The sequence below is a fragment of the Aethalodelphis obliquidens genome, unplaced genomic scaffold, assembly GCF_003676395.1.
Source record: "Aethalodelphis obliquidens isolate GAN/ISIS:26980383/991018 unplaced genomic scaffold, ASM367639v1 scaffold9, whole genome shotgun sequence".
NCBI lineage: Eukaryota > Metazoa > Chordata > Mammalia > Artiodactyla > Delphinidae > Aethalodelphis > Aethalodelphis obliquidens.
In genome coordinates this window covers 15744148-15756230 of record NW_020837953.1, presented here as the reverse complement: position 1 = coordinate 15756230, position 12083 = coordinate 15744148, and the positions used below count along the sequence as shown (strand labels likewise).

Sequence of the window (12083 nt, the reverse complement as noted above, 5' to 3'; positions counted from 1 at the left end):
AAAAGCAGGTTTCAGAGAATTTCTTAGGGTCAAGTACCCACTCAGTTTACAACTTCCCACCTACATACAGACGGCAATATAATGCAGTTCTAGAAGCATAGGCTTTAGTGCCCCACTTGGGTTTGTATTCTAAGGTAGGGAAAAACAAAGTATTTTGGAATGATTTCTACTCAAAATAAGTAAACAATTATTTACTGAGCTTTACACAAAACAAGTGGCTAAATGTTCAATGAATGAATCAAGAACTAGTTAATAATAACCTTCAATGGTATTTTTTAATCTATATATGTTTTAAAAATCAAAAACATGCAGAAATTACATCTTTATTTTATTTATATATCTTGCCAGTATATCTCCTAGGCTCCAGTTACATATAAATCAAGGAAGAGAGATTTCCATACTACATAAATATTTTTTAAATTATACAACAGTTTACTCATTCATTCAATAAGCATGTACTGAGTACCAATTTACAGCATATCACATTATACATTCTAAGAGGGAGGACAATTTTTCTCAATACTGAGAACCAAAAATTAATCAGTTGGCTACATGTGATTATGAAAAGTATCAGAGTAATTTAGCATATGATAATATAATGCTAAAGCTAATGTTAAAATGAGTGTGATTTCCTTGGCATACCAGCTCCATGACAGGCTAAAAGTGGCCAAGAAGCGTGCTGCCTATATGAGGGAAGAAATAACCCTATAAATAAACCACAAGGTAGGAAATTCACATAAAAGTAATCTGGAATAGACTGCAGTCTATTTCTAATATCAAACACAATTCCAAACCATATTAACTTGGGGTTTGGAAAAAGGTTAAGACATGGTTCATATGCTTTCAGGGTTACCTATTTCTTTTTCTTTTATATCTTTATTTCATTTCTTTACAAATTAAAGATGCATTGAAAAATAAACCAATAAAGAGAAATAAGAGGTCCAGAGCAGGGGTATCCCAGGCTGGGAGCAGGTGAGCCTGGCCACCATCAAGGCTAGCCCTTGTCCTGTCCCAGCCAGTTTGGGTTGGAAGATAACTGTCAGCCACTCTGTCAATACCAAAGCCCAAGTGATGTCCACGCAGGAGAGACCTGCTCCAGGCACCTCTGCCTCTCTCCTCAAGAATCCCCAGCTTGGAGAAGCAGTGTTTCCAGTAGGAGCTCAGAGTGGGAAATGGGCTGGCTCTGTGAGGTATTGCAAGTTGATGATCAGACTCCCTACAGAACCATTCAGTGTTGGGGCCTCTCCAGCTGGAAAGAAGGCTGGTATCTCTCCCAGATCTTAATTTATTTTGTAACTCAGTTCCCAGACATTCATCTCTGACAATGCATCTCTATCCATGGGGTGATCACCAATCATTGTAGGAGAGAGAAAGAAGAGTGGAAGCAGAGAGGGAAAGCTAATCAACCACTCTGATGTTGCTGCTGACTTCCAGGCCCAAGAAGGATGGATCATTTTTCTCTCCACCACCTATGGTCTATACCCCAGCTCTTGTGCATGTGTATGTTTTATCCCTAATAGAGGAAGCTGTTGCTAACACAGAGCTAAATTAGCAGGCCCTCCTCCTGTAGTAATCCTGGGATCCCCACTCCTTCCTGCCTGCCCCTCTCTTCTTGAAGGCTGGTCCAAAGGGGCACATAAAATTGCCAGGGTCTGAGTGCCTCCAAATTCCCCAACACCAAGTCACATAAAGTGAACTGAGAAACTACATGCATTACCACAGGAAAAGCAAGATAAAGTGATGGGATTAGGGGCACCTTCCATCAGTAGGACATGACAGAGTGGTAGGATACTTCAGCCTAGAAAAGAAAGTATCTCCTTAAACTTCCCCCTCCCAGCAAAGAGACTGAGGTCAGCTTACATGACTTATAAGATATGCAACTGTCCAGATTTCTCTGCTCTCCTGGGGTACTTTCTGGAAGCTGGCCTAGGACCCTATTCTGTTTACCCACTTGCTCTAGCTCAGTAGCTGCTGAACTTCCTTGTACATATGACAGAGAAAGTCCATACAAGGTGCCCCTCAGCTCAGGCTCTTGTTTTCCACCAGGATGAGCTTGTACAGCATCTCCAGTTTGTCCTCCTGTTTCTCCATGATAAGCTTCAAGCACTGCGATCTTTATGCCCTTAAGCTATCAGCGAGGTCTCATACCTTCTTGTACAGTGGATGATGCAGAACTGGCAGAACACTCAAGCCACTGGTGATCTGACTGAAGGAGGAGATGCTGAAGAGGCTCTGGACAACTGAGGGTTACCTATTTCTATACACGAGTTATAAATGCTATGCATGAAAAAAATCCCACAGTAATCTGTTCATCCATGCATGTACCCTGAGTGCTATATTGCACAGTCATCATTTTTTATAAAGAAGGATGACAGGTTTAACCTTTAAATGACCACTTATTTGTCAAAAAAGTCCCACATGTGTTAAAAATATTAAATAATCATCATGCAAATTGAATCAATTAAATTGAAATAATGCTTACCTAATAAAGTGAATTTGGTGATTTCTAATTTAAGCTATATCCAACATATAAAAGTTTAAAATTCACATGAAACTCTGTTATGCAACAAAAAACAAGCATGAGAAGCTGTTATGAGTTGAATTGTGTCCTCCAAAATTGGTATGTTGAAGTCCTAACCCCCAGTACCTCAGAACGTGATGTATTTTTTGGAAATAGGGTCGTTGCACATGTAATTAGGTAAAATGAGCTCATACTGGAGCAGTGTAGGCCCCTAATCCAATAATCCACGTCCTTATAAAATGGCCATGTGAAGATAGAGATACATAGGAAGAACGCCTGTGACAAAGAAGGCAGAGATTGGAGTTATGCAGTTGTATACCAAGGAATGCCAAAGACTCCTGGCAAACCACCAGAAGCTAGCAAGAGGCAAGGAAGGATTTCCCCATTGGTTTCAGAGGGAGCATGACCCTGCCGATACCTTGATTTCAGACTTCCAGCCTCCAGAACTGTGAGACAGTAAATTTCTGTTGTTTTAAGCCACCCAGTTTGTGGCAGTTTGTTACAGCAGCCATAGGAAACAACTACAGCATTTTCAGTATTTCTCTTATACGTTAATTTACTGACATATTAACATCTTGATTTTTAAAAATTATTTTCTAAAATAATACAGTAAATGTGACTTTTGGGGGTACAGCGCTATACATTTTAACATGTGTGTGTATATATATAGCCATCAACCATAAGATACTGACGGTTAATGTCTTGATTTTTTTTTAATAGTTTATTTATTTATTTATTTATCTACCTGGCTGCACCAGGTCTTAGTTGCAGCACGCGGGACTTTTAGTTGTGGCATGTGGATCTTCTTGGTTGTGGCATGCGGGGTCTTTAGTTGTGGCATGTAGGATCTAGTTCCCTGACCAGGGATCGAACCTAGGCCCCCTGCATTGGGAACACAGAGTCTTAGCCACTGGACCACCAGGGAAGTCTCAGTGTCTTGATTTTTAATAGCCATTACTGAAACAAGAGCAAAGAAATTGTTTCACATAGGCTTAAGTAAATTTCTGGCCCTTTCACTTCAAAATTTAGACTTTGTATTCACATTCAATAATACATTTTTTTAATTCCTAAAATAAAGATAACCTCTAAAAGTCCACTATCTTTAGTTTATTCATTATCTTTAAAATCTAAAGCTCTATTCCTTGAGAAAGTCACTTTCAATAAGAATTCATCTGAAGTTTTGAAGAAACTGATAAATCACCATTCTTCACATAAAACAGACAGTCAACATAAAAGATACACACTGTTGCAACGTTCATACCACTTACTTTTATCAGCTTATTATATGCGCAAGTATGGAGTTTTCCCCATGTCTTCTAACACTGCACTCGTTATAAAAATTCATGTATCTCTCTTAGTTTTAGAATACTGAGAAGTCTGTTTTTAAACTTCTAAACATTCATTATTCATCAAACTGTTTTTTACCAAAGTATACTTAATTTACAATGTTATGTTAGTTTCAAGTGTACAGCAAAGCAATTCAGTTATACACACGAACATATATATTCTTTTTCATATTCTCTTCCATTGTAGGTTATTACAAGATATTGTATATAGTTCCCTGTGCTATTACAGGAGGTCCCTGTTGTCTACCAACTTTATATACAGTAGTCTGTAATGTTAACCCCAAATTCCTAATTTATCTCTCCCCCCAACCCCCACTATCCCTTTTGGTAACCGTAAGTTTGTTTTCTATGTCTGTGAGTCTATTTCAGTTTTGTAAATAAGTTCATTTGTATCATTTTTTCAGATTCCACATATAAGTGAAATCATATGATATTTGTCTTTCTCTGTCTGACTTACTTCACTTAGTATGATAATCTCTAGGTCCATCCATGTTGCTGCAAATGGCATTATTTCATTCTTTTTTATGGCTGAGTAATATTCCATTGTATATATGTACCACACCTTTATTCATTCCTCTGTCAATGGACATTTAGGTTGCTTCCATGTCTTGGCTATTGTAAAAGGTGCTGCTATGGACATAGGGGTGCATGTATCTTTTCGAATTAGAGTTTTGTCTGGATATATGCCCAGGAGTGGGATTGCTGGATCATATGGCAGCTCTGTTTTTAGTTTTTTAAGGAACCTCCATACTGTTCTCCATAGTGGCTGCACCAATTTACATTCCCACCAATAGTGTAAGAGGGTCCCTTTCTCTTCAGAGCCTCTCCAGCATTTATTATTTGTAGACTTTTTAATTATGGCCATTCTGACTGGTGTGAGGTGATACCTCATTGTAGCTTTCATTTGCATTTCTCTAATAATTACCAATATTGAGCATCATTTCATGTGCCTGTTGGCCATCTGTATGTCTTCTTTGGAGAAATGTTTATTTAGGTCTTCTGCCCATTTTTTGACTGGGCTTTTTGTTTTTTTGATATTGAGCTGTTTGTATATTTTGGAAATTAACAAACATTTACTAAATATTAAGATGTGTGTGTGAGGCACTGTGGTGGATAAGGAAGGAGAGAATTCATTGATCAAAAAAAATAAATAAAAGAGCAATGTGATTTTAAAACTTGGTAAGTTTCTACTCTAAAAAATGTTACCACTTATCCTTAAAGGTATGCAGCTGCTTTCCCTGCTGTAATATCTCACATATAAGTAAGTCATTTTTCCCCACATGGAAATTTTATTATGATTTTATATCTATTCTAACTTACACACAATGCTATAAGCTTTTTAGATGAGGATATCTTTTGTTCCCCTAAATAACAGAGATTAAAAACAAATTATATATAAAAATCAATACCTGTAATACTTGTTACTGCTGTATTTCACAAAAGTTTGTACTATAGAAAAATTTCATAGATGTTTATTGATAATATATACATGCTCATAATTATAAACTTACTAGTTAACGTTTAAGCTATGGATAACTTCCTGAAATGGACCTTTTTATTATTATCAACTTTGTAATTACACTTCTTCCACATAAAGTAGTACTTAGCATTGTGGCTCTAGTCTTGAAGACTATCCACATACAAATTATGTGTTTATTAGAAAACATGTAGGCTAAAAATATGGGGCTCAACTGTCAGAATCTATGATAATTTCTGGATATTTATATAATTAAGAAATACCAGCACTGAAGGACCCTGTATGCCTTTATCCAATTTTTGAAAATCTAAATATTCAAGTAAATATAATATTTCTGCATACAAGAGAAAAACTGTTAATGCTTCTTTTCCCTCAATCAATTCAGATTTCCCTGAGAAGACACAAACCTCCTTTAAGTTTTACCAAACACAGAGAAATCCATTTAAAATATGATGGATAGCAAAAAAGGGTCAACATCTTAAAATTATTAGTAAATTATAGTTGTACCATTCTTATACCATTTGCAGATTCCTGAGTAAGTATTTTCCCAAGGTTTATACTACCACTATTTCCATGGGCTTCTTAAACAGGTTAAAAATGCAGATGATTAAAACACCTGAACTCTATTACCCTCATAATACTGAGAGATCAGAAAAGTCTATTCACAGAGCTTCAAACTTACAGACATCCATGAAAACACTAATATACAATTTTCCCCTTTTAAAAGGAACAATACTTCTGATTCAGTACTGTCATGGAAAAGAAATGTATCCTTTGAGCATAACAACCTAGTCCTCCCATTTGCTTACATCAAGCTGGGAAAGTTTTAGTTCTGATACCAAATCTGATGTTTTCTACAGAGCATTTGCTTTTCAACCAGGCCATGACTCCCTATTACCAGATTCCATGTGGAAAGTAATCAGAAGTTACCGAATTTAATATACCTACACTTTGTACAAGTTTTTGTTGTTGTCTAATTTTTTTCCTGCAAATTTTGTGTTGTGCTGTTCTCTTTATTTTTAAATTTATTTATTTATTTTAAGGTATTCTTGTTTTCCTTATTTAAATCCCCTTATGAATCTTTTCTTTAAAAGATGTTGTTATAGAAATACCCTAACATCCCTTCCTTCCTAAAGTATCAGCCTTTAGTAACTTCCCAATTCTGAGGTTACAACTATGGCTTGGACACAGTAAGGAAATTTGTAGAATTTTTATTAATATCACTGAGTAATTATGTTGAGTTTGAAGTGAAGTTATAAAGTGAAGAACATGATTACCATCTTGCTACATACAAATCACTTTTTCACTCATCTCTTGGCAATACTTTTATAAAACCTATCATCTAGATTAAGTCACATACTCACATTTTACGTTTAAGAGATGAGGGATGGGTCTGTAACTTTACATATTAAAAGATGGTTCATGCCAAGATACAGAACTCAGAATGATAGAGAATGGAATATCCTTCTCTTCCACACTTACTAGCATAATTAAAGTCAGAAAAATAAAGATTACACAGCTCATGGTTCTCAAATAGCATTACTTAAAAGTGATTAATTCATTCTCCTATCTTCATCTATGAAATCCAAAGTAAGAGTCAGAAAATATGCTTATATATGTCCTTTCTCCAGTCCCTAAAACTATCATACAAGAGCTCATCACCCTAATAAGCATGCCAACTATCTTATTATAAAAGAAAAATATCTGATTTAAACATGACCTGGATCACCCACAAAATCTGATTTCATTTGTAACTTGACATTATAGTCACTTTCAAAATATATACCTCTTTAAACCTCTTCCTCTCTCTCATCTGCCCCCCAAAGTTTGAAAATTCTTTCAAACCCAATATTTCTTACTATAAAATGACCACTTAAATTGACACTTTTCAATTCAAAATATTTTAAACAAGAATCTTAAAAGTTAACTGATAGAAACTCATACAAAGAATAAGGTCTACAGATGAATAAAGAAATGCCTATATTCATTTTCATGTTTTCAGTATTAAAGCTGTACACCTTAATTATCTGATTATTCAATTAATTATTTCAAAAATACACACAAACACACAAAGGACTATCCTCAAATAAACAAAACTTTCTCAACTTACTGTCACTATATTCTGACACAGCATAAATTTAGATAAATTTACACTTCACATTTGCAAAACAAATTGTGGTATATGTTGTTTTAAAAAGAAACACAGGGTTCAGTGACTCTCAATAATCAGAAGTAGACTACCTTATATGAAACACCACAATGTACTACTCTTAAAATGAAAAGAAAATTTCAAATATGTCAGTTTTACCTGGGGAGAAGACAGCTAGATGTCTAGGGTTCCTGTGTATGTGTGTTCCTGTGCTTGTTTAATTCTAAAAACAACCTCTCTCCAACTCCTTTCAAAAATCAATATTTTTTCAATAAATATGAGCATATACTGTACAATAAAATGCATAAAGATAAGATGCACTTCCAAAATGCTGTAACAGTCCAAATAGAAAAAAAAAATCAGTGTTTTAATTTCCCACATAGCAAGTCAATGTTAAACAATGTCATTTTTTCCCCTTTCTTCCTAACCATTCCACAAATCAGGACTACTGTATTTGTATATTTAATAAGATGAACAAACTGACTAGAAGCTCTGGAGGAGTACAAGAGAAAGAAATCCTTTTCATTTTTCCACAAACAAAAAGATAAAACAAAAGCAAATATGAAGACTTGTTAAATGAGAAGCATTTGAAAAACCCAATGTGACCAGCTTTTGATTTACCCCAGTCTGACAAGGAAGATAGACCCCACCCCCACTCCAGATTGTGCCTTTTTTTTTTCCTTGGGTGGGAGTGTGGAAAAGAGAAGCTGTCACATTTCCATCTTCGGTTATTGTTAAGTCCACAGCCTAGATTCCCAAGTATCACTGGTCCAGGGGGGGAAATATTAAAGCAGGTAATTAAAATTGTCTGAAATGCACAGTATTTTGTTGATTTTTTCCATTTTTAAAGTTAATTATACCCAGCTTCAATCTGCGAAGACTAGATTGACAGCCTGTCCCTCAAACATTCCCTGCAAGACCGCTTGCTCCAGATTCACTAACAATTCTCTCCTCTCTAAACTTAAATTAGAAAAACGCATTTCAGAAATTATTACATCCAGAAAGCCATACCTCCCCATCCTTCTTGCCTTGGCCTGGGGTGTAGAACGAAGAGTAAAAAAGAGATCTATTCGCTCTTCAAACAAAAAGAAAAGCGGGCACTGGGCTGGTGGAGGAAAGAGCAGCAGTGGACCTGAACGAAATGTTAAGAAAAGTTTTTTGTGTGACTAGTTTGTCCTTTCACCGGAGAACAGGAGTTGGGCAGAAAGCCGGGGTCTTGGCCCAGGGCTTGTGCAAAGAGAAGGCACCTGCGGAAGAGGAAGCCGGGGACCCGAGAGGAGTCAAGCGAGCACCTACCGACTTGCAGCACATTCTCCACGGAGCCGCTGTCCAGCAGACGGATGCCCCGGCGGAACGGTAGCCCCTCGCCACCACCGCCGCCGGCGGCTCCTGCCCCTGAGCCCAGTCCCGGGGACGCCCCCGCCGCGGCGGCCCCGGGGGCGGAGCCGGCCGGAGCGGCGGCCCCGGGGGGTGGCGGCGGCCCCTCCTCGGCCGGCGAAGCCCCCGCGGCGCCACCAGCCGAGCCGGCGCCAGGGCCGCCGCGGTACTGGAAGCTGGAGTACATGCAGATCTCCCGCTCATTCCGCGGAAAGGACCAGTAGACGATGCGGCGCTGCACGGGCTCCGGGATCCGCTCGAAGCGCTCCTCCACCCGCTCGTACGCCCACTTTTCCGCAACCGTCTTGGCGGCACAGTCCAGCAAGGACTCGGGCTGCAGGTGGGGGCGGGCCCCCAGGGGCAGGCAGCTGCCGCCGACGCCCCCCACCCCGCCGCCGGCCGCCCCGGGCGAACCGCGAGGGTGGTGAGCCTGCGGACTGGGCCACGAGCACAGGCGCTTGGCCGGAGAGACCGGCGGTGGCGAGAGCAGCTCCTCTCGCTCACCTCCTTCCGCCATTGCTGGGGACTGACTGACTGACTGAGGCGGCGGCAGCGGCAGCAGCGGCGGCTGCACCGGCTGCGGCGGAGACCCTGGCCACGGCCACGCGCCCCGCGCAAGCGCCCAGCTGCGGCGCCGGGGGGGGGGGGGGGGGGGGGGGGCGGGGCGAGCAAACCCGCGAGCCTGCCGGCTTGAGTGTGGAGCCTAGGCCGGTCCGGTGCGCGCTCCGCGAGGGCCGACGGGGGCGGACTGAGGAAGAGAGAGAGGCGGCGCGCGCCGTCCGGGCCGCCGCGAGCGCGAGGAGGGACGGGAGCGAGCGCGGGCCGGCGGCGCGCGCCAGGCGCAGACGGCCCAGAACGCGCACCGAGCGCTCGCCCTGGGCCGACCTCAACCTAGAGGCCAGCCAAGGGCGAGGAGCGCCGGACCCTCGGCAGCTCGCTCACCTCCAACCCACCTGCCGCCTGGAGGGAGAGGAGTGGACTGTGTGGCCAAGTGCAACGGCCGGGCGCTAGCCACGCGAGGAGCCGCTGTAAAGTGCTAAGCTTGCAGAGCGGAGGAAGAGAGAAAACTCAAAATCGGGGTCCTCTATAGATTGACCAGACGCGCGACGGTCACAGCGGAGCGAAAGATCTGGCAGAAAGACGCTAGGAAGACACTAGGAAAAAATCGGAAAGTTCCAGTGATGAAAACTCTCCTCACACCACAGCAATGTAGAATAAAGTCGGCGGTCCCCTCCGGAGCCGGGCAAAGTCGCACCAGCCCCCGACTGGACAATGGGGCGCCAAGATCTCACCGCCACGGCGGCTGCAGCCTCCGTGGATATTAAAGGGTTTTAGCACCTTGCATCCTAGGGGGGAAAAAAAAAAACTTTTCTGTGTGATTTCTGGTAGAGTTCTCTGATCCCCTGCCTCCAGTCTAAATTAGGTCTTTTATGTTTTCCTCACTTGGCTCAGTCTTTCTACACCTTCATGGTAATTATAACAAGTTGCACACATATTTTTATATATTTATGTAATGTCTGACTGTAAACACTATGAGAGCAAAGATCATGTCTATTTTCTTCTCGATAATTTATCCTCTGCCTGACATACAGCAACTTCACCACTAACTCCTCAATAAACAAAACTGAGTTGTAAGCAACGGTATGTTGCTCAGTCAGGAAAATTTATTATTTCAGATTTGCTGACAAACTAATCTCTAAAACGTTAAAATGTTCCAACAACTGTCTTGAGAGTTCCTTCAGTTGCGTTCTCCCTTTAAAATGAGAGAGTTCTAGAGTGTAGTATAAAATAAGGATAAGGGAGTAAATTACTGGAGATGGACATGGGCCAAAGTAGTTTGCTTCTGCTGTAATCTCAGAATTAAAGAGCATAGGCAGTAGAGTCAGAATTGGGTGTAAATCACCCCTGCTACTTGTGTGACGCTAATCATGACTCAAGTCATTTGTAAAAGTGAGCTAGTAATAATGCCTATACGTATAATTTATTAGAAGTAATTCAAATCTAGTGCTTATTCAGTGTAGTAGATAATAAATATGTTTACATCTGTTAATTGATTTATATCTGTAAATATCTAAATGGATTATTGTGAAGTAGCATAATCCCTACTGCCCCTTAAATCTGGTACCACAATTATAGACTTTCATGGCACCCAATCTTTTCTTTCCTAGAACTTATCAGAGTTTATTTGGGGCATGAGTATCCCTTTAATGCCTTTCTCTCTGATTAGATTATGAGCTATGTAAGGGCAGAAAATATTTCTATATAAAGGCCTGTCCCAACACTCACCATAATGCACGCACATGGAAGATGCTCAAAAAACATTTGCTGGGCTTCCCTGGTGGCGCAGTGGTTGAGAGTCCGCCTGCCGATTCAGGGGACAGGGTTCGTGCCCCGGTCCGGGAAGATCCCACATGCCACAGAGCGGCTCGGCCCGTGAGCTATGGCCGCTGAGCCTGCACGTCCGGAGCCTGTGCTCTGCAACGGGAGAGGCCACAACAGTGAGAGGCCCACGTACCGCCAAAAAAAAAAAAATTTGCTTTCTGAATCAATGAATACATTACTCTGATTTACTCAACTGCTGGAAAATATACTTAATAGAGGTTGGGATATATGAAGAAATGTTACTAAATATATTTACTAAGAGTCAAGTTTGATTCTTACAAGTTTGATTTAACTAGGTGATTTTTCCTTATTTGGAAGACATTAAACTTTATAGAAAAGCACAAAGAATAGCACAATCTATGCCCATATACTCACCACTCAGAATTAATAATTATTACTTAATATATCAGAAGTCCACTTTAACCACCTCCATATAGCATCACTGGGAGCAAGTACAACCTGAGTTTGGAGTCCATTTGTAAATTATGTGTGTGTACATATGTAACATTGTTTTGTGTATATTTCATTTAATTAAATGTTATTACAGCAGCCTACCATCACATTGCTAACTTTCTTTTTCCTGTGCATACTGACACACAGAGGTCTAATTCCTTTAAGTGCTGTAAAATATTCCACCTTAAGACTATATCACATTTGGGCTTCCCTGGTGGTGCAGTGGTTAAGAATCCCCCTGCCAATGCAGGGGACACAGATTCGAGCCCTCGTCTGGAAAGATCCCACATGCCGCGGAGCAGCTAAGCCTGTGAACCACAACTCCTGAGCCTGCACTCTGGAGCCCGCAAGCCAAAACTACTGAGCCCATGTGCCACA

At 40.8% G+C, this 12083-nt stretch overlaps 1 protein-coding gene across 1 annotated transcript in view; it reads right to left on the bottom strand.

The window, feature by feature from the left end:
• ZSWIM5 (zinc finger SWIM-type containing 5) overlaps positions 1 to 9548 on the bottom strand; it is a 264002-nt gene extending 254454 nt beyond the window's left edge. The window contains exon 1 of the mRNA XM_027108730.1: positions 8790 to 9548. Within this exon, the coding sequence (XP_026964531.1) occupies positions 8790 to 9387 (598 nt within the window). The 5' untranslated portion in view covers positions 9388 to 9548. The remainder of the gene's footprint in view (positions 1 to 8789) is intronic.
• Between the last annotated feature and the right edge of the window lie 2535 nt (positions 9549 to 12083).